This window comes from Coregonus lavaretus (genome assembly GCF_964263955.1).
Source record: "Coregonus lavaretus genome assembly, chromosome: 24".
Taxonomy (NCBI): domain Eukaryota; kingdom Metazoa; phylum Chordata; class Actinopteri; order Salmoniformes; family Salmonidae; genus Coregonus; species Coregonus lavaretus.
In genome coordinates this window covers 31,241,758-31,265,177 of record NC_140011.1, presented here as the reverse complement: position 1 = coordinate 31,265,177, position 23,420 = coordinate 31,241,758, and the positions used below count along the sequence as shown (strand labels likewise).

Below are 23,420 nucleotides of genomic sequence, written 5' to 3'. Positions count from 1 at the left end.
TAAATGATTTACGAAATGTGTCAAGTGTATGTAGACGGGAGGAGTATTACATGCACCCGGATTTCTGAAGTGTCCTGTCAGAGTGAAGGAGACGGAGGTGGCAAAAATAAGGACTGTCCAGAATGTCTCCTATCCAGAGGCGTTGAGAAGACTGGAAGAAAGGCGTGAAGTTTAAGAAGTAATGGTAGTAGGAGTAGAGGCACAAGATGATGTTCCTTGTCAACAGAGGGATCCTGATATGTTGCATGTTAAGGTGAAGGTGGACTTTGTAGAGTTTATTACTTTGGTTATCAACTGACAGTGCAAACGGAGAGGAAATTGGAGAAAATAGGCATCATTCTGCAGAGGCATTACAAGGAATCCTGTCAATGAATGCTCCATCCTCACAGGCACCTGAGTCTGTGTAGGGATGTGATTTGAATGTGACTGAAGGAGTGGGATGGTTGTTTTGATTTATTTTTGTATTTTCTATTATCTCGCCCCCCCCCCCCTTTTTTGCTTGTACAAAATGTGTAAAAAGTCAAGGAGTCTGAATACTTTCCGAATGCACTGTATATCTTCAATCATTTGCAATGCCTTTGTGAGTGATATGTCAAGGACTGAGTCTGCAGCACTTTTCTCCCTTCTCACACCCCTGCTACTACTGCTGCTGCTCTGTGGCATCGCTGAGGAGCAAGCCAGTGGAGTAGGTCTTGGAGGTGGGCCAAGGATTGAGCTTCCCAGGTCCTGCATGGAGATTGTTTCTAATTCTGCACTGTAACTCAGTGCCGGATATGGGCTGGGGGCCGATCACCAGTCAGTACTGGGGGCAGAGGTAGTGCTTGGGGCCGGTGAAAAGGCAATACTGGGGCGCAGAGAACAAAACCAGGTGCTGTCTCCATCCACTGATGTTTGTGCCTTGAAAATAAAAAGTAGAGGGCTATTTAGTACACATATCCAAAACATTAATGAACATCAAATATCATTAACCGAGACTACAGTAGACTATATAATGCTGCAAACGTTTGAGCAGAGTTGAGGAGGCCTGGCCTAGCTACTCAACTCTGCTCAAACGTTGGCAACATTTTGACTAGCTGGACCCTGGACTTTGGTGTTACCAATGTGGGAAGCTTATGATTTTCTTTCTATGACAAAATGACGGTGGATCAAAAGTTGTAAAGATCTTTAGTTTAGTTGGTTGGCTTGCTTTCCCTTCATGAGTATGCTGCTAGGCTAGCTAGCCACTAGCCAGCCAAGTAGCTAGCTCTAGCTGGGTAGCTATTGTTAGCAAAACATGGCTACTCTTTTCGTCGGCTACAATAGAAAATACAACAACATGCTCCACGTGCCGAACAAGCCAGCAGCAACATTTCTGGAGTAGCCTTTCCACCGGCATCTCCACTGTGGCCCTTGTTTATTTTCTTTGCATTGTCAAACTTGTCGCGAACCCTACCCCGATTTTTCAAACAAGTGGTTGGATCGGACCCCAGCGTCTTCGCAATCTCCCTCAATGAATTGCTGGTCTTTATATAATGCATGACTAGAATCGTAGTGGAGAAGGTACTTCTGTACCTCCTCAGTCAATCGATGCTTGAAGTTGTCGTTCGCCATGTTGAATCCACACTGAATTTCGGGCTGAATCGACAAGAAGAAGAAACTTGTGTCAACCCTTCAGTTGACCAATCACGGACGAAGGGGCATAGACTTGAGCATTTTTTTTGTCTGCCCGAACAGCCGACAAACCCTAACCAAACTCCAAAACGGACAAAAACATCACAAAATGTAGTCATAACATATGCACGAACTGTACCGAACTGTTTCGGTTGGGAAGCATGCAGCCGCCTTAAAGGAGGAAGAGGAGGGACGGAGCAGGTTAGCGTTTTTTGTCATGAATCTTGTTCTGGACGCAGCTCTGCAGAGTGGTCACTACCTGGCACAGCCACAAAGTCATCAAATCTGATTTTAAACCTAACCCTAACCTTAACCCTAACCACGCTGCTAATCCTAATGCCTAACCCTAACCTTAAATGAAGCAAATGTTTGTTTTCATGAATTTGTACAATATAGCCAATTTTGAGTTTGCAGCTGGCCCATCTAGCGGAAATCACTCAGTTCTGCCTCCTGGACAAGACTCATCCCAATAAACGTCAACTTTCAGGGAGGGAGGAGGGATGAGAGGTATGGCAAATTGGACTCCCCCATGGACTTGAGGAACTGTACTGGTGGTAACTTTGTGCTTTGGGTGCCAGAGAGAGATTGATGTTGGGTAATGATGTGATGAGCTGGTGTCCTCACAAGGGGGGTGTTTATCACTCAGACAGCCTCTGGCCCACTGGAGGAGAACACGCTCAGACTAGGAAACAGACACATCAGTGCTCCTCTTAGAACACACACAGGGGCGTCATGCACCTCAAAAATCTGAGGGGGCACAAAGTATGTGAGGATGGCTCGGGGGTGCTAGCTACCCCCCATCCATAAATTGGAGAATTTGGCATTTACAAAAACTTGAAAAACCTATTTCCTGCAATCTAGAGCCATAATCATCATGCTTAATTCTATGAATAAAATACAGTGGGGAAAAAAAAATATTTAGTCAGCCACCAATTGTGCAAGTTCTCCCACTTAAAAAGATGAGAGAGGCCTGTAATTTTCATCATAGGTATACGTCAACTATGACAGACAAATTGAGAAAACAAATCCAGAAAATCACATTGTAGGATTTTCAATGAATTTATTTGCAAATTATGGTGGAAAATAAGTATTTGGTCACCTACAAACAAGCAAGATTTCTGGCTCTCACAGACCTGTAACTTCTTCTTTAAGAGGCTCCTCTGTCCTCCACTCGTTACCTGTATTAATGGCACCTGTTTGAACTTGTTATCAGTATAAAAGACACCTGTCCACAACCTCAAACAGTCACACTCCAAACTCCACTATGGCCAAGACCAAAGAGCTGTCAAAGGACACCAGAAACAAAATTGTAGACCTGCACCAGGCTGGGAAGACTGAATCTGCAATAGGTAAGCAGCTTGGTTTGAAGAAATCAACTGTGGGAGCAATTATTTGGAAATGGAAGACATACAAGACCACTGATAATCTCCCTCGATCTGGGGCTCCACGCAAGATCTCACCCCGTGGGGTCAAAATGATCACAAGAACGGTGAGCAAAAATCCCAGAACCACACGGGGGGACCTAGTGAATGACCTGCAGAGAGCTGGGACCAAAGTAACAAAGCCTACCATCAGTAACACACTACGCCGCCAGGGACTCAAATCCTGCAGTACCAGACGTGTCCCCCTGCTTAAGCCAGTACATGTCCAGGCCCGTCTGAAGTTTGCTAGAGTGCATTTGGATGATCCAGAAGAGGATTGGGAGAATGTCATATGGTCAGATGAAACCAAAATAGAACTTTTTGGTAAAAACTCAACTCGTCGTGTTTGGAGGACAAAGAATGCTGAGTTGCATCCAAAGAACACCATACCTACTGTGAAGCATGGGGGTGGAAACATCATGCTTTGGGGCTGTTTTTCTGCAAAGGGACCAGGACGACTGATCCGTGTAAAGGAAAGAATGAATGGGGCCATGTATCGTGAGATTTTGAGTGAAAACCTCCTTCATCAGCAAGGGCATTGAAGATGAATCGTGGCTGGGTCTTTCAGCATGACAATGATCCCAAACACACCGCCCGGGCAACGAAGGAGTGGCTTCATAAGAAGCATTTCAAGGTCCTGGAGTGGCCTAGCCAGTCTCCAGATCTCAACCCCATAGAAAATCTTTGGAGGGAGTTGAAAGTCTGTGTTGCCCAGCGACAGCCCCAAAACATCACTGCTCTAGAGGAGATCTGCATGGAAGAATGGGCCAAAATACCAGCAACAGTGTGTGAAAACCTTGTGAAGACTTACAGAAAATGTTTGACCTGTGTTATTGCCAACAAAGGGTATATAACAAAGTATTGAGAAACTTTTGTTATTGACCAAATACTTATTTTCCACCATAATTTGCAAATAAATTCATTAAAAATCCTACAATGTGATTTTCTGGATTTTTTTTCCTCTCATTTTGTCTGTCATAGTTGACGTGTACCTATGATGAAAATTACAGGCCTCTCTCATCTTTTTAAGTGGGAGAACTTGCACAATTGGTGGCTGACTAAATACTTTTTTTCCCCACTGTATGTCTATTTTTCTGCATATCTAAGCATATCTCTTGAGCTGTCTGTACCCTCCTGACTGGTGGTTCTTTTTTAAAGAAACTAAATATGCTTCTCTACAGCTCTGCTAAGATCTGGGTAAAAGATTGAAAGGAATGTGAGTCTTGTTCAGTACATTTAGTTATTGCTTGATTTTCTAAAGTCTACCAACCTTACCAGCAGGCATGCCAGCTAAGCTACAGTAGTTAGACAAGCTACCCACTGAACAGACATCAATTCAAAGTCTATTCCACGTTGGTTCAACGTCATTTCATTGAAATGACGTGGAACCAATGTTGATTCAACCAGTGTGTGCCAAGTGGGTAGCTACTCTGACTTGATTGATAGCCTAAAATGGCTTCTTGGTAGCTAATTATGAGGTTGGGCGATTGGGAACCTATCTGGACTAGCTAAAGCCAACTTCATACAATTGCTAAGTGGCTAGTAGTATTACAGAATAAACAGGACAAATCTGAGGGGGCATGTGCCCCAGTGCCCCCTATGGGCATGACGCCTCTGCACACACACATCCTGGACACTATCAACTTCAACAGGAAGATTCCATCTAGATACCAGAATCCATCTTTATCTTTATTTCCAGTCCAACTGTTAGGAGAGGGAAACTGCTGAGTGTGGAAAAGACCACAGTGGAATGACTATAAACTCACATATGCATGTGCTCACATACACACGCACGTGCACACACCCACCCACCCACATACCCACACCCACATGCACAAACACAAACACACACACACACACACACACACGCACACACACACACACACACACACACACACACACACACACACACACACACACACACACACACACACACACACACACACACGCACACACACACACACACACACACACACACACACACACACACACACACACACCACATGCACATGCACATGCACACACACACACACACACACCCGCACACACATACACACACACACACACACACACACCCACCCACACACACAGACACACACACACACACACACACACACACACACACACACACACACACACAGGGTGTGAGGGAGGGACATGAAAATGAAGGAGATGAGACTACTGCAAAGGAAATGGAACATGTGGAAGGTGGTCATTCGCAGAGGGAGTCAGAGAGCCCCCCCATCATTCAGACTGAAGCGACTGACTGACTGCTGTACTGACCAAATCCCTTCCTGTAACTGCTAATGAGCCACACTTGACAGATTTTACTGCATCACAATGGGTGTCTGTCTGTACCTCTTGGGTATAATTCAAAGCTTTAATCCCCCTACAGCTGTATCTTAAGGGCCCTACAAACGTCACGCAAACTCAGTGACAGAGCGTCGTTTTCACACATACAGTGAGGGAAAAAAGTATTTGATACCCTGCTGATTTTGTATGTTTGCCCACTGACAAAGACATGAGCAGTCTATAATTTTAATGGTAGGTTTATTTGAACAGTGAGAGACAGAATAACAAAACAAAAATCCAGAAAAACTCATGTCAAAAATGTTATAAATTGATTTGCATTTTAATGAGGGAAATAAGTATTTGACCCCTATGCAAAACATGACTTAGTACTTGGTGGCAAAACCCTTGTTGGCAATCACAGAGGTCAGACGTTTCTTGTAGTTGGCCACCAGGTTTGCACACATCTCAGGAGGGATTTTGTCCCACTCCTCTTTGCAGATCTTCTCCAAGTCATTAAGGTTTCGAGCCTGACGTTTGGCAACTCGAACCTTCAGCTCCCTCCACAGATTTTCTATGGGATTAAGGTCTGCAGACTGGCTAGGCTACTCCAGGACCTTAATGTTCTTCTTCTTGAGCCACTCCTTTGTTGCCTTGGCCGTGTGTTTTGGGTCATTGTCATGCTGGAATACCCATCCACGACCCATTTTCAATGCCCTGGCTGAGGGAAGGAGGTTCTCACCCAAGATTTGACGGTACATGGCCCCGTCCATCGTCCCTTTGATGCAGTGAAGTTGTCCTGTCCCCTTAGCAGAAAAACACCCCCAAAGCATAATGTTTCCACCTCCATGTTTGATGGTGGGGATGGTGTTCTTGGGGACATAGGTATCATTCCTCCTCCTCCAAACAATGCGAGTTGAGTTGATGCCAAAGACGTCGATTTTGGTTCCATCTGACCACAACACTTTCACCCAGTTCTCCTCTGAATCATTCAGATGTTCATTGGCAAACTTCAGACGGGCCTGTATATGTGCTTTCTTGAGCAGGGGGACCTTGCGGGCGCTGCAGGATTTCAGTCCTTCACGGCGTAGTGTGTTACCAAATGTTTTCTTGGTGACTATTTCCCAGCTGCCTTGAGATCATTGACAAGATCCTCCCGTGTAGTTCTGGGCTGATTCCTCACCGTTCTCATGATCATTGCAACTCCACGAGGTGAGATCTTGCATGGAGCCCCAGGCCAAGGGAGATTGACAGTTCTTTTGTGTTTCTTCCTCCCTTTAAGAGTGTGCTCCTAATCTCAGCTTGTTACCTGTATAAAAGACACCTGGAAGCCAGAAATCTTTCTGATTGAGAGTGGGTCAAATACTTATTTCCCTAATTAAAATGCAAATCAATTTATAACATTTTTTACATGTGTTTTTCTGGATTTTTTTGTTGTTATTCTGTCTCTCACTGTTCAAATAAACCTACCATTAAAATTATAGACTGATCATTTCTTTGTCAGTGGGCAAACGTACAAAATCAGCAGGGGATCAAATACCTTTTTCCCTCACTGTAGTTCTACATACTTTCACCTTTATTTGACCAAGCCAGTTGAGAACAAGTTCTCATTTACAACTGCGACCTGGCCAAGATAAAGCAAAGCAGTGCGATAAAAACAACAACATAGAGTTACATATGGGGTAAAACAAAACATAATGTCAAAAATACACCAGAAAATATATATACAGTGTGTGCAAATGTAGCAAGTTATGGAGGTAAGGCAATAAATAGGCCATAGTGCAAAATAAATTACAATTAGTATTAACACTGGAATGATAGATGTGTAAGAGATTATGTGGGCGGCAGGTAGCTTAGTGGTTAAGAGCATAGTGCCAGTAACCGAAAGGTCGCTGGTTCTAATCCCCGAGCCGACTAGGTGAAAAATCTGTCGATGTGCCCTTGAGCAAGGCACTTAACCCTAATTGCTCCTGTAAGTCGCTCTGGATAAGAGCGTCTGCTAAAATGACAAAACAACAAAAATGTGCAAATAGAGATACTGGGGTGCAAATTAGCAAAATAAATAACAATATGAGGTAGTTGGGTGGGCTAATTTCAGATGGGCTGTGTACAGGTGCAGTGATCGGTAAGGTGCTCTGACAACTGATGCTTAAAGTTAGTGAGGGAGATCAAGAGTCTACAGCTTCAGAGATTTTTGCAATTCGTTCCAGTCATTGGCAGCAGAGAACTGGAAGGAATGGCGGCCAAAGGAGGTGTTGGCTTTGGGGATGACCAGTGATATATACCTGCTGGAGCGCATACTACGGGTGGGTGTTGCTATGGTGACCAATGAGCTAAGATAAGGCGGGGATTTGCCTAGCAGTGATTTATAGATGGCCTGGAGCCAGTGGGTTTGGCGACGAATATGTAGTGAGGACCAGCCAACAAGAGCGTAAAGGTCACAGTGGTGGGTAGTATATGGGACTTTGGTGACAAAACGGATGGCACTGTGATAGACTACATCCAATTTGCTGAGTAGAGTGTTGGAGGCTATTTTGTAAATGACATCACCGAAGTCAAGGATCGGTAGGATAGCCAGTTTTACGAGGGCATGTTTGGCAGCATGAGTGAAGGAGGCTTTGTTGCGAAATAGGAAGCCGATTCTAGATTTAACTTTGGATTGGAGATGCTTAATGTGACTCTGGAAGAAGAGTTTACAGTCTAACCAGACACCTAGGTATTTGTAGTTGTCCACATACTCTAGGTCAGACCCGTCGAGAGTAGTGATTCTAGTCGGGTAGGCGGGTGCCAGCAGCGTTCGATTGAAGAGCATGCATTTAGTTTTACTAGTGTTTAAGAGCAGTTGGAGGCTACTGAAGGAGTGTTGTATGGCATTGAAGCTCGTTTGGAGGTTTGTTAACACAGTGTCCAATGAAGGGCCAGATGTATACAAAATGGTGTTGTCTGCGTAGAGGTGGATCTGAGAGTCACCAGCAGCAAGAGCGGCATCATTGATATACACAGAGAAAAGAGTCGGCCCAAGAATTGAACCCTGTGGCACCCCCATGGAGACTGCCATAGGTCCAGACAACAGGCCCTCCGATTTGACACATTGAACTCTATCTGAGAAGTAGTTGGTGAACCAGGCGAGGCAGTCATTTGAGAAACCAAGGCTATTTAGTCTGCCAATAAGAATGTGGTAGTTGACAGAGTCGAAAGCCTTGGCCAGGTCGATGAAGACGGCTGCACAGTACTGTCTATTATCGATCGCGGTTATAATATCGTTTAGGACCTTGAGCGTGGCTGAGGTGCACCCATGCCCAGCTCGGAAACCGGATTGCATAGCTTAGAAGGTACGGTGGGATTCGAAATGGTCGGTGATCTGTTTGTTAACTTGGCTTTCAAAAACTTTTGAAAGGCAGGGCAGGATGGATATAGGTATGTAACAGTTTGGATCTAGAGTGTCACCCCCTTTGAAGAGGGGGATGACCGCGGCAGCTTTCCAATCTCTGGGGATCTCAGACGTTACGAAGAGAGGTTGAACAGGCTAGTAATAGGGGTTGCGACTATTTCGGCGAATCTTGATATGTTTTTTGGCTCTCCTGAAGGATGTGTTTTGTCGCCACTCCTGTACATCTTGTACACTAATAGTTGTACTAGTTCCCATCCTGACAGACACCTCGTTAAGTTCGCTGATAAAATTTTATTTTATTTTATTTTATTTTATTTGATGACACTGCCTTGATCAGCCTGTTGTATGATGATGAGGTAGAGCTGCTGCTTTCAAGGAGCGGGACTCTAACCCGGACGCTTATAAGAAATCCCGCTATGCCTTCCGACGAACCATCAAACAGAGTCAATACAGGACTAAGATTGAATCGTACTACACCGGCTCTGACGCTCGTCGGATGTGGCAGGGCTTGAAAACTATTACAGACTACAAAGGGAAGCACAGCCGCGAGCTGCCCAGTGACACAAGACTTCCAGACGAGCTAAACCACTTCTATGCTCGCTTCGAGGCAAGCAACACTGAAGCATGCATGAGAGCACCAGCTGTTCCGGATGACTATGTGATCACGCTCTCCGTAGCCGATGTGAGTAAGACTTTTAAGCAGGTCAACATTCACAAGGCCGCAGGGCCAGACGGATTACCAGGACGTGTACTCCGAGCATGTGCTGACCAACTGGCAAGTGTCTTCAATGACATTTTCAACATGTCCCTGACTGAGTCTGTAATACCAACATGTTTCAAGCAGACCACCATAGTCCCCGTGCCCAAGGACTCTAAGATAACCTGCCTAAATGACTACCGACCCGTAGCACTGACGTCTGTAGCCATGAAGTGCTTTGAAAGGCTGGTCATGGCTCACATCAACACCATTATCCCAGAAACCCTAGACCCACTCCAATTTGCATACCGCCCCAACAGATCCACAGATGATGCAATCTCTATTGCACTCCACACTGCCCTTTCCCACCTGGACAAGAGGAACACCTACGTGAGAATGCTATTCATTGACTACAGCTCAGTATTCAACACCATAGTGCCCTCAAAGCTCATCACTAAGCTAAGGATCCTGGGACTAAACACCTCTGCAAATGGATCCTGGACTTCCTGACGGGCCGCCCCCAGGTGGTAAGGGTAGGTAACAACACATCTGCCACACTGATCCTCAACACGGGGGCCCCTCAGGGGTGCGTGCTCAGTCCACTCCTGTACTCCATGTTCACCCATGACTGCATGGCCAGGCACGACTCCAACACCATCATTAAGTTTGCCGACGACACAACAGTGGTAGGCCTGATCAACGACAACGATGAGACAGCCTATAGGGAGGAGGTCAGAGACCTGGCCATGTGGTGCCAGGATAACTACCTCTCCCTCAACGTGACCAAGACAAAGGAGATGATTGTGGACTACAGGAAAAAAAAGAGGACTGAGCACGACCCCATTCTCATCGACAGGGCTGTAGTGGAACAGGTTGAGAGCTTCAAGTTCCTTGGTGTCCACATCACCAACGAACTATCATGGTCCAAACACACCAAGACAGTCGTGAAGAGGGCACGACAAAGCCTATTCCCCCTCAGGAGACTGAAAAGATTTGGCATGGGTCCTCAGATCCTCAAAAAATTCTACAGCTGCACCATCGAGAGCATCCTGACTGGTTGCATCACCGCCTGGTATGGCAACTGCTTGGCCTCCGACAGCAAGGCACTACAGATGGTAGTGCGTACGGCCCAGTACATCACTGGGGCCAAGCTTCCTGCCATCCAGGACCTCTATACCAGGCGGTGTCAGAGGAAGGCCCTCAAAATTGTCAAAGACTCCAGCCACCCTAGTCATAGACTGTTCTCTCTGCTACCGCACGGCAAGCAGTACCGGAGCGCCAAGTCTAGGTCCAAAAGACTTCTCAACAGCTTCTACCCCCAAGCCATACGACTCCTGAACAGCTAATCATGGCTACCCGGACTATTTGCACTGCCCCCCCCCACTCCATCTTTTTACGCTGCTGCTACTCTGTTAATTATTTATGCATAGTCACTTTAACTCTACCCACATGTACATATTACTTCAACTACCTCAACTAGCCGGTGCCCCCGCACATTGACTCTGCACCGGTACCCCCCTGTATATATAGCCTCCCTACTGTTATTTTATTTTACTTCTGCTCTTTTTTTCTCAACACTTTTTTGTCTTATTCTACTTTTTTATAAAAAATAAATGCACTGTTGGTTAAGGGCTGTAAGTAAGCATTTCACTGTAATGTCTGCACCTGTTGTATTCGGCGCATGTGGCCAATAAAATTTGATTTGATTTGATTTGATGACACTGCCTTGATCAGCCTGTTGCATGATGATGAGGAACATCGTGGCCCAGTCCTAAATGACTTTGTAGAGTGGTGTGACGAATCACACTTGGTCCTCAATACCAACAAGACCAAAGAGATGTGCATAGACTTCAGGAAGCATACAACACCTACCTCTGCAACATCTATCAGAGGTCAGAACACAGAGATTGTAGAGGAATACAAATATCTGGGTGTCCTCTTGGACAATAAGCTTCAGTGGAGTAAATGTACAGACCTGACCTACAAAAAGAGTCAACAGAGACTGTACTTTCTCAAAAAGCTGGGATCTTTTCATGTTGACTGTACTATACTGACTCTGTTTAAAAATCTTTCATTGAGAGTATTTTAACGTTTTGTATTGTTTGTTAGTTTGGCAATGCCACTGTCAGCCAGAGAAAAATGCTGAGAAGGATTATCACCACAGCAAGCAAGGTACTTGGAGTCAAACAGACAGGCCTGGATGAGATCTTTAAGGTCAGGGCCCTCCGCAAGGCTCACAAAATCATTTTAGACCCAAGCCACCACTTGTACCCAGACTTTGAACTACTCCCCTCTGGGTGCAGGTATAGGGCACTCCTCGGTAGTAAAAACAGAACTAGACAATCAATTGTGCCAGGTGTAATATCCCTCCTAAATAGCTCAGGCCAGCAGGCTAGACTTTTTTTATTGGTATGTAACTGTTCTGAAAGTTGTATTGTCAATTTAGTTTTGTATTTAAAATGCCACTTTAAACGTGTACATGCCACTTTAAAAATGTCCCCACGAGAACAATAAAGTCAGTAAAGTAGAGGGTTAAGTCCTCTGCTCATTACTGTATCAGCGAGACATTATTTAATTTGAATCCATTCTTGAACTGATCAAATGATGATTTCAGTGAATTCAGATCGCTTATCAGTACCAAAACTGATCATGCAGTTGAAGAGGACAGACTACAGGTTTATGATCATCTGGATTAAAGATGATGAGGTAATGAAGCGTACACGTTAGAGGGCTCTTCTACAGGAGACAGACTTCAAACACTCTCACCACAGACTCAGTCTCACAAAGACCCTCCTTCTCACTAACTTTGTTACAAGAGATATCTTTATCACACTCTATGTGAAGTTAATTTACTGTGATTTTTGTGAAATTGGCAACTTCTTAAAAAGACCGGTGAGAATGTATCCTCCTTCTCTATCCTGGTCCCCCTCTCTTCCAATATTGGTTATTATACTCCTCCCCTTGTTTTAATTTCCACTTTACCTCTTGGTCGATACACTCTCTCAATCCTTCAATCCTTCTCACCAATCTCTCCTTCACTCTTTCTCTCCCTCACTGTTACAATCTGATGTTTTGGACATTTTTGTCATCGAGATAAGCAACGTTTTGAACATAGGCACTAATTGAATACATTTATTAAAAAGATGAACATATAAACCAGCAAAGCGCATGCGTAAACTCTCCTCCCACATAAACCAACATTGGTAAGGAGAGCTTCACTGAATGCGTGTGTGGTTGGCTTGTTGTTCTGTGTGTTTATGGTGATCAATTAACAGTCGTCCTGACTGAACAAGATTGACATCATGGATACTGACAGGCTACTTACTATAAAACTCTTTATTTTTTATTTAGTTTTATTTAACCTTTATTTAACTAGGCAAGTCAGTTAAGAACAAATTATTATTTACAATGGCGAACTACCAAATGAGGCTGGGATAAAAAATAAAAAACAAAGGACAAAACACACATCACGACAAGAGAGACACAACAACATTACATAAAGAGAGACCTAAGACAACATAGCATGGTAGCAACAACAACATGACAACAACATGGTCGCAACACCACATGGCAGTAGCACAACATTGAAGCAGCACAACATGGTAGCAGCACAAATGGTACAAACATTATTGGGCACAGACAGCAGCACAAAGGTAAGATGGTAGAGACAACAATACAGTTGAAGTCGGAAGTTTACATACACCTTAGCACAATACAGTGAGGGAAAAAAGTATTTGATCCCCTGCTGATTTTGTACATTTGCCCACTGACAAAGACATGATCAGTCTATAATTTTAATGGTAGGTTTATTTGAACAGTGAGAGACAGAATAACAACACAAAAATCCAGAAAAACGCATGTCAAAAATGTTATAAATTGATTTGCATTTTAATGAGGGAAATAAGTATTTGACCCCTCTGCAAAACATTACTTAGTACTTGGTGGCAAAACCCTTGTTGGCAATCACAGAGGTCAGATGTTTCTTGTAGTTGGCCACAAGGTTTGCACACATCTCAGGAGGGATTTTGTCCCACTCCTCTTTGCAGATCTTCTCCAAGTCATTAAGGTTTCGAGCCTGACGTTTGGCAACTCGAACCTTCAGCTCCCTCCACAGATTTTCTATGGGATTAAGGTCTGGAGACTGGCTAGGCCACTCCAGGACCTTAATGAGTTTCTTCTGAGCCACTCCTTTGTTGCCTTGGCCGTGTGTTTTGGGTCATTGTCATGCTGGAATACCCATCCACGACCCATTTTCAATGCCCTGGCTGAGGGAAAGAGGTTCTCACCCAACATTTGACGGTACATGGCCCCGTCCATCGTCCCTTTGATGCGGTGAAGTTGTCCTGTCCCCTTAGAAGAAAAACACCCCCAAAGCATAATGTTTCCACCTCCATGTTTGACGGTGGGGATGGTGTTCTTGGGGTCATAGGCAGCATTCCTCCTCCTCCAAACACGGCGAGTTGATGCCAAAGAGCTCGATTTTGGTTCCATCTGACCACAACACTTTCACCCAGTTCTCCTCTGAATCATTCAGATGTTCATTGACAAACTTCAGACGGGCCTGTATATGTGCTTTCTTGAGCAGGGGGACCTTGTGGGCACTGCAGGATTTCTGTCCTTCACGGCGTAGTGTGTTACCAATTGTTTTCTTGGTGACTATGGTCCCAGCTGCCTTGAGATCATTGACAAGATCATCCCGTGTAGTTCTGGGCTGATTCCTCACCGTTCTCATGATCATTGCAACTCCACGAGGTGAGATCTTGCATGGAGCCCCGGGCCGAGGGAGATTGACAGTTATTTTGTGTTTCTTCCATTTGCGAATAATCGCACCAACTGTTGTCACCTTCTCACCAAGCTGCTTGGCGATGGTCTTGTAGGCCATTCCAGCCTTGTGTAGGTCTACTATCTTGTCCCTGACATCCTTGGAGAGCTCTTTGGTCTTGGCCATGGTGGAGAGTTTGGAATCTGATTGATTGATTGCTTCTGTGGACAGGTGTCTTTTATACAGATAACAAGCTGAGATTAGGAGCACTCCCTTTAAGAGTGTATATAAATAATAAATAAAATAAAAATTGGTCATTTAGCAGACGCTCTAATCCAGAGCGATTTACAGGAGCAATTAGTGTTAAGTGCCTTGCTCAAGGGCACATCGACAGATTTTTCACCTAGTCAGCTCGGGGATTAGAACCAGCGACCTTTCGGTTACTGGTACAACGCTCTTAACCACTAAGCTACCTGCCGCCCCATGTACTCCTAATCTCAGCTCGTTACCTGTATAAAAGGCACCTGGGAGCCAGAAATCTTCCTGATTGAGAGGGGGTCAAATACTTATTTCCCTCATTAAAATGCAAATCAATTTATAACATTTTTCACATGCGTTTTTCTGGATTTTTTTTTGTTATTCTGTCTCTCACGGTTCAAATAAACCTACCATTAAAATTATAGACTGATAATTTCTTTTTCAGTGGGCAAACTTACAAAATCAGCAGGGGATCAAATACTTTTTTCCCTAAATGGACATTTAAACTCTGTTTTTCACAATTCCTGGCATTTAATCCTAGTAAAAATTCCCTGTCTTAGGTCAATTAGGATCACCACTTTATTTTAAGATTGTGATATGTCAGAATAATAGTAGAGAGAATGATTTATTTCAGCTTTAATTTATTTAATCACATTCCCAGTGGGTCAGAAGTTTACATACACTCAATTAGTATTTGGTAGCATTGCCTTTAAATTGTTTAACTTGGGTCAAACGTTTCGGGTAGCCTTCCACAAGCTTCCCACAGTAAGTTGGGTGAATTTTGGCCCATTCCTCCTGACAGAGCTCGTGTAACTGAGTCAGGTTTGTAGGCCTCCTTGCTCACACACGCTTTTTCAGTTCTGCCCACAAACTTTCTATAGGATTGAGGTCAGGGCTTTGTGATGGCCACTCCAATACCTTGACTTTGTTGTCCTTAAGCCATTTTGCCACAACTTTGGAAGTATGCTTGGGGTCATTGTCCATTTGGAAGACCCATTTGCGACCAAGCTTTAACTTCCTGACTGATGTCTTGAGATGTTGCTTCAATATATCCACATAATTATCCTTCCTCATGATGCCATCTATTTTGTGAAGTGCACCAGTCCCTCCTGGCATGATGCTGCCACTCCCGTGCTTCATGTTTGGGATGTGGTTCTTCGGCTTGCAAGCCTACCCACCTTTTCCTCCAAATATAAAATGGTCATCATGGCCAAACAGTTCTATTTTTGTTTCATCAGACCAGAGGACATTTCTCCAAAAAGTACGATCTTTGTCCCCATGTGCAGTTGCAAACCGTAGTCTGGCTTTTTTTATGCCGTTTTTGGAGCAGTGGCTTCTTCCTTGCTGAGCGGCCTTTCAGGTTATGTCGATATAGGACTCGTTTTACTGTGGATATAGATACTTTTGTACCTGTTTCCTCCAGCATCTTCACAAGGTCCTTTGCTGTTGTTCTGGGATTGATTTGCACTTTTCGCACCAAAGTACGTTTATCTCTAGGAGACAGAACGCGTCTCCTTCCTGAGCGGTATGACGGCTGCGTGGTCCCATGGTGTTTATACTTGCGTACTATTGTTTGTACAGATGAACGTGGTACCTTCAGGCATTTGGAAATTGCTCCCAAGGCCTTGGCTGATTTCTTTTGATTTGCCCATGATGTCAAGCAAAGAGGCACTGAGTTTGAAGGTAGGCCTTGAAATACATCCACAGGTACAGCTCCAATTGACTCAAATGATGTCAATTAGCCTATCAGAAGCTTCTAAAGCCATTACATCATTTTCTGGAATTTCCCAAGCTGTTTATTGTACGGTCAACTTAGTGTATGTAAACTTCTGACCCACTGGAATTGTGATACAGTGAATTCTAAGTGAAATAATCTGTCTGTAAACAATTGTTGGAAAAATTACTTGTGTCATGCACAAAGTATATGTTCTAACCGACTTGCCAAAACTATAGTTTGTTAATAAGAAATTGTGGAGTGGTTGAAATACGAGTTTTAATGACTCCAACCTAAGTGTATGTAAACTTCCGACTTCAACTGTACATCATGCGAAGCAACCACAACTGTCAGTAAGAGTGTCCATGATTGAATCTTTGAATGAAGAGACTGAGATAAAACTGTCCAGTTTGAGTGTTTTATGCAGCTCGTTCCAGTCGCTAGCTGCAGCGAACTGAAAAGAGGAGCGACCCAGGGATGTGTGTGCTTTGGGGACCTTTAACAGAATGTGACTGGCAGAACGGGTGTTGTATGTGGAGGATGAGGGCTGCAGTAGGTATCTCAGTATAGAGTGCAGTGATCTGTCCTATAAGGAGCATCGGTGGCAAATCTGATGGCCGAATGGTAAAGAACATCTAGCCGCTCGAGAGCACCCTTACCTGCCGATCTATAAATTACATCTCCGTAATCTAGCATGGGTAGGATGGTCATCTGAATCAGGGTTAGTTTGGCAGCTTGGGTGAAAGAGGAGCGATTACGATAGAGGAAACTAAGTTAGATTTAACCTTAGCCTGCAGCTTTGATATGTGCTGATAGAAGGACTAGCCATACTCCCAAGTACTTGTATGAGGTGACTACCTCAAGCTCTAAACCCTCATGAAGAAGAGCGCAGAGGACAACCTGAATAACATCAGTTAATTACTTATAGAGTCATTAACACACATTTAGGGAAAGAGGGGGAGAAAGAAAAGGTGGGAATGAAAGAGGATGAAAAGAGGGTAGGAGATAGTGGGTGGTAGGATGGAGTGAACGTGTGAAAACGAAGCAGGCTGTAGTGATGATGAAAAAAGGAGGGAGGCGAGGGAGAGAGAGTGAAAGAGAGGAGAGGATGACACAAACACATGGAGGCAGAGAACAATAGAGGAATCCAGATTACACTCTTAGAAAAAAGGGTTCCAAAAGGGTTCTTCGGTTGTCCCGATAGGAGAACCCTTTTTGGTTCTAAGTAGAACCCTTTTTGGTTCTAGGTAGAACCCTTTTGGGTTCCATGTAGAACCCTCTGTGAAAAGGGTTCTACATGGAACCCAAAAGGGTTCTACCTGGAACCCAAAGGGTTCTACCTGGAACCAAAAAGGGTTCTTCAAAGGGTTCTCCTATGGGGACAGCCGAAGAACCCTTTTAGGTTCTAGATAGCTCCTTTTTTTCTAAGAGTGTATGGAACATGGGACAGGGATGAGAAGAACCAGGTGGAAGATTTCATCACAGAGAAAGAGAACCTCATCAGACCGAGCCCAGTAGGATGGTGAGGGAACATACCCTCATTCTGCTCAGCCTGGTTACATGGAGAAACCAGCTAGGCCTCTCAATACTAACATGGCCTCAATACTTCTATCCTACACAAACCTAAATACTGCCACAACTACTGTCTGATTAATAATGCACAACATTGCCTACGGACAGAGCTTCAAAAACATATATCACTGCAAAAACAAACCCAATTAACTGAAAGACAAACATTCCCATGACTGAGTCCCATGGTGACAGGACCAAATAAAACCTCAGTGGAAATAGGTTTTTAATCAGTCAGTCACAATCATGAAACATCTCCCATGAGTCACAACCAGGTCCAAACTGGACTGGACACAGGTTTGTGGGTAAATCAGACAGTCAGAGAGAGTGTCAGAGATAAGTACTTAATGAGTAATGGTCTAGATCCCCAAGGCAGCACTAGGTGACTGTATATCTGACATGCTGTAAGCACCTCTGGGTCACACAAGCCATCTCTCCTCCCCAGAAGAAAAACACACTCCATCTCTCCTTCCCAGTACAAAAACACACTCCATCTCTCCTCCCCTGTAGAAAAACAAGCTGTCTGAAGGAGATTTTTCTCTCACAAACTGCTGAAGGAGATTGGATGTGATAGTGATGGTCAAATGATTTACCATGTGTTGCCAAGTGATTCTTTAGATTAATCTGAATATATAATTGCGTCTAATCTCTGGGAAGCAAGGTCACATGATCAAAACTAACGTCAGCCCTAATCACTGGCAGGATTTTAATCAAGGAGATCAATCCTCCTAATTGATAGCCCGTGAGATTATGTATGCATGCAGAATTGTCAACCTCAGCCCCAAGCCATAACTAATATAGCATTAAAATGTTTAAGATTGTCAACAGTTTGGAAATGGGTTTTTAATTTAAACGAAGATGTTGTACCCTATGTCTGCATTCTGTTAACATGTACCCCAAAATTTACTATTCATTTTAAACATTTGTCCCATTTTAAAACAAGAAAACAAACAATTTTCACAATTTTATTACAGAGAAGTCTGGGCAAAATGTCCATATCCCCCAGTATACATCCTCCCACTACATGTGAGGTATTTGTAGAAAGCCATGCCTAACATGGGTCTGGTGGCGGACCTCATGCAATACCACACTGTGTGACTCATTGCAGTGGTCCCTGGATTGTGTGTACTCCATAGCAGTGGTTCCCAAACTGTGGGGCGCGGGGGTTGCGAGGGGTCGGCAGGGGGGGCATGTCAGTCTTTGCATACCTTAGAGAGCTATTTAGAACTTGTCAGAAATGTCCAGATCAACTAGCCATGTCAGCTAACGTTTTTTAGCTAGGTTTCTTAGCCCATAGCTTTTGTAGTAATGTTCGAGTCACTCAAATATTACATGAATACACATTAAACATGGAAAAATATATAGAATTGCAAGAATATGAGCTTTAAAACTGCAAAATGTTCTCTCCACCCCATGACAAAATGTGTATAATTGCAGGAAATAAGCCTTAAACCTGCAAGTTTTTCTCTCCCCCAACAGTGCTTGTGCCCATAGAAATAGACTTGGCGCGCGCAGGTGGGGCGCGGGATGTTCCCCAATGCTGGAAGGGGGGCCTGAGTGAAAAGTTTGGGAACCATGCTCCATATCATAGCTCCATAACTTCATCATCCATTCAATAGGCACCACAGAGTATTGTTCACATTCCCCTTTTATGCCCCCACAACCCTGCAGTCTCCATGACAACGGCCCTCTCAAGCATATGGACAGGAAGAGGTATGAGATGTGAGCTGAGTGCTAATGTACATGCTCACATACAAAAACACACACACACAAACACAAACACACACACACACACTCTGTTTCTCTCCCGAGTACACATGCATTCGCATCTATGCACACACAAGCAAGTGCTCACCCACGCAGGCACACACGCACACACACTGTAATGAAAAGCCATTGAGTCATGGGCAATGATTCTGAACCCTGTCTTTCTCAAGGGCGTCCTTATATACATATGACACAATTTCTCAACCATGAAGTGGGACAGCTATGTGCACCCCAACAAAAAATGCCACATATTTCACAGAGGTCTCCCCTGATCACTGTTCCTCAGTCTCCTCTGTTTAAACGTATGTGTCAGTAATGCTATCCATCTCTCCCTCCTTTATTCTGTTAGTCACTCTAATTTTCTCTGTTGTGCCGTCCCTTGATTTCTCATTCTGTCCATACTTGTTACTGTACAACCATTAGGGCAGCAGGAGTGAAAGTCATTCCTATATGTTTGTCTGTCAGCAGTAATGGAATTAGTTGATGTGGGTCTATTGTCCTTCATTTGCCTCCTTATTGACTTAATGTATCTATCCGTCTGTCTATCAGACATATTAGAGAAGGTAACCCTTTGTGAAGCCCACAAGTGTAATGCATTATAATGTTGCAAATAAAGCAGTCTAAGAAGTTCTCCCTTATATTGTCATATTATCATCTCATTGTGATGAGTTATGATCTGAATCGATATTCATTGACCATCAGATTTAAACAATAAAGTCACAGAGAACAATCCAACAGATTACGATCTGATAATAAAACATCAGCTCAGGCTTGTCACAAATAATAGCATTGTACATGCCAGCTTTAAGTACGTGTCTTACCATAGAGACTAAGACATATCACAGCCATGCTGATGGTTATTCACTCAGTCATGAGTGTGTTGTTCAGGTGCTCTATTCTGTTTGGGTGTCAGTGCGCGTCAGTCATTATTGTCTTTCTACGTGTCTTTCTCTTTTGAGTTTGTCGTTCTCTGTCCTCATTTCTCTGTCTCTGGTCTCCCTGTCTCTCTGGTCTATCTCTCTGGTCTGTCTGTCTGTCTCTCTGGTCTGTCTCTCTGTCTCTCTGGTCTGTCTATCTCTCTGGTCTCTCTGTCTCTCTGGTCTGTCTATCTCTCTGGTCTCTCTGTCTCTCTGGTCTGTCTATCTCTCTGATCTCTCTGTCTCTCTGGTCTGTCTCTCTGTCTCTCTGGTCTGTCTGTCTCTCTGGTCTCTCTGTCTCTCTGGTCTGTCTATCTCTCTGGTCTCTCTGTCTCTCTGGTCTGTCTCTCTGTCTCTCTGGTCTGTCTGTCTCTCTGGTCTCTCGGCCTCGCTGGTCTGTCTGTCTGTCTCTCTGGTCTCTCTGTCTCTCTGGTCTTTCTGTCTCTCTGGTCTGTCTGTCTGTCTCTCTGGTCTGTCTGTCTCTCTGGTCTGTCTGTCTCTCTGGTCTGTCTGTCTCTCTGGTCATCTGTCTCTGGTCTGTCTGTCTGTCTGTCTGTCTATCTGTCTGTCTGTCTGTCTGTCTGTCTCTCTGGTCTATCTGTCTCTCTGGTCTGTCTGTCTGTCTCTCTGGTCTGTCTCTCTGGTCTGTCTGTCTGTCTGTCTGTCTGTCTGTCTGTCTGTCTGTCTGTCTGTCTGTCTGTCTCTGTTGTGTCTGTTGTTTCTGTCTCTCTGTTTGTCTGGCTGATGTTGTTGACGTACCTCTGGACGGTCGTCTCCTCTGCTTGGTCTGCATGGTCAAAGTGCCAACCACTGCGCCCATGTTGTCGCCGTGAAAACCCACTTGTTCAAACAAATGACTGAGCAGTCCTCCTCTCTCTATTTTTCTTCCCTTTTCTGTCCTTCTCCCTCTCTATCTCTCTGAATAAGCCCCCGTCCCCCCGTCCCCCCCTTGTCTCGTCTCTCAGTCTGGTCCACGTTGGGTCTCTCTATGGTGGTGCCCGCGTTCATTTACCGTCGTTTCTGTGAGAATGAAAGATAGCTGAAATTCTCCTTCCCCAAATGCACACAAGCTGCTCCTGCTTCTCCATGCCCCTCCCACCCTTCTTTCCACTCCTCGGTCACCGCTCTCTCTCTTTCCCTCTCTTTCACTCTCCATTCCTCCCTCCTTCCCTCTACCACCCTCCATCCTTCCCTCTCTCTACGCAGTGTCAATAACTGTTGCTGTGCTCACATCCCCATACTAGTGAATGGTATGGATGTAGAGTATGTAAGGCTGAGAGTGTTCCATACTTTCCACATTTCACTATGGTCCTGCATCTTCTCTCCATATTACCTTCCCTCCATGTCTACCCTATGACAGAGTGGAATATCTAAAGCTAAGTGGGCCTCTCCTCCTGTTACCTTAGAGCTCTCTGTATCTCTAGTCCCCACACACACACACACACACACACACACACACACACACACACACACACACACACACACACACACACACACACACACACACACACACACACACACACACACACACACACACACACACACACACACACACACACAGGGATAAGTCAGAAGTGATTATGTAAAATACCCCTCTGCTCCTCTTTTTGCATGATTGCTTCGACATAAGGCAGTGTCCTGCCTTGGTTTTGCATGTTACATGTGTATCTTGCCTGAGAACAGCATGTCAGTGCCAGCTAGGAAGAATGAGGAGGGGAGATGTGGATTCTTCATTTCATGAGAAAAAAGATAAAGATGGAAATTATAACGACGACTGATTTTATGTAAAAACGAAGACACAATCCCATGTACCCACCCACACACAGAGTTGTGTATGCATGTAAGCATGTAAGCATGTACGCACGTAAACACACACTCACGTATGCACGCACGCACATGCTGTGTGTGTGTGTCTCAGAGAGCAGCCCAGTTCCTCCAGCTGGAGTGTCCTTCTCTATCTCTAATGGTCTGTATAAATAGCTGCTTGTTTTTGGTCCCCTTCTTGTCTGACGTTTGCTCTCATTAAGTGAGAGGGTTGAGATGACCCCACTAACTACTCCCAATACAGAGAGAGCGAGCGAGAGAGAGAGAGAGAGAGAGAGAGAGAGAGAGAGAGAGAGAGAGAGAGAGAGAGAGAGAGATGAGAAAGTGGAGGGAGGGATATGGGAAAAGAAGGAGAGGGAGTAGGGATATATGTGAGAGAGCAGGGGGGGGGGTGTTCTTCAAGTCAAATCAAAACTTCACATCCTAATTAATGATAAGAAAAACAAACTATTTTGAGGACTGAGATTCCGATTCTTCCCAATTATGGTGAATTTCTGTCTGCAGAGCACAGTGCTGCCTATTAGAGACTAGTACAGTCATTCATCTGCACATGACAGGATTCTACTCAACCCTTGCTCTGCTCTCTGTTGCATTCGAGTGGTGAATATTGTTTTGCATAACTTTCATGGTTCTACATGCTGTGGGAATATATAAGTAACTGTATTATTATGATGATGGGCACAATTGGTATTCAGAGAGGGGGAATAGGGAGAGAAGAGAAATAGAGAAGGGGGTAGTAGTAAGTTGTTAGAGAGACTGAATCCCCTCTGGGCTTGATTTACGTGTAAGATAAATATTAGGGAATTCAGAGCCTCCCCATACCTAGCCAGCTGTGTCTGCTTCTTACCACTCCATTCATAGACAGTCCTCTCACAACCACTCTAACCCAGTCTATTCAGTCCTTAAGCAGGCCATCAAAATCAGGCCCCTCACTATAGAAGTTCATCTGAACCAGGCATACGCAGAAACAAAGAAATCAACCATAACCAGTCTACTAAGGATCCAGACTCAGAGGCATGCAACAGCACCCCTATCTTCATTTTGAGACAGACCAACAGACCAACAGACAGACAGACAGACAGACAGACTGACTGACAGAGACAGACAGAGAGGAGTTACAATAAGACAAGACATTTCCCACCAGAAAGCTCCAGGGGATTT

The 23,420-nt window shown here is 44.4% G+C and overlaps 1 protein-coding gene across 3 annotated transcripts in view; it reads right to left on the bottom strand.

Annotated features, from left to right (window-relative positions):
- Positions 1-23,420, bottom strand: part of LOC311099542 (A-type potassium channel modulatory protein KCNIP1-like) — a gene marked incomplete at its 5' end in the record, with an annotated part of 60,826 nt that overhangs the window by 9,330 nt on the left and 28,076 nt on the right. Inside the window, one exon of one of the 3 annotated variants that reach the window (XM_084140243.1) lies at positions 21,195-21,267. The exons of the other annotated variants lie outside the window; for them this stretch is intronic. Within the exon in view, the coding sequence (XP_083996369.1) occupies positions 21,195-21,255 (61 nt within the window). Of the gene's footprint in view, positions 1-21,194; positions 21,268-23,420 lie in introns of those variants that run through there. 3 annotated transcript variants of the gene reach the window in all.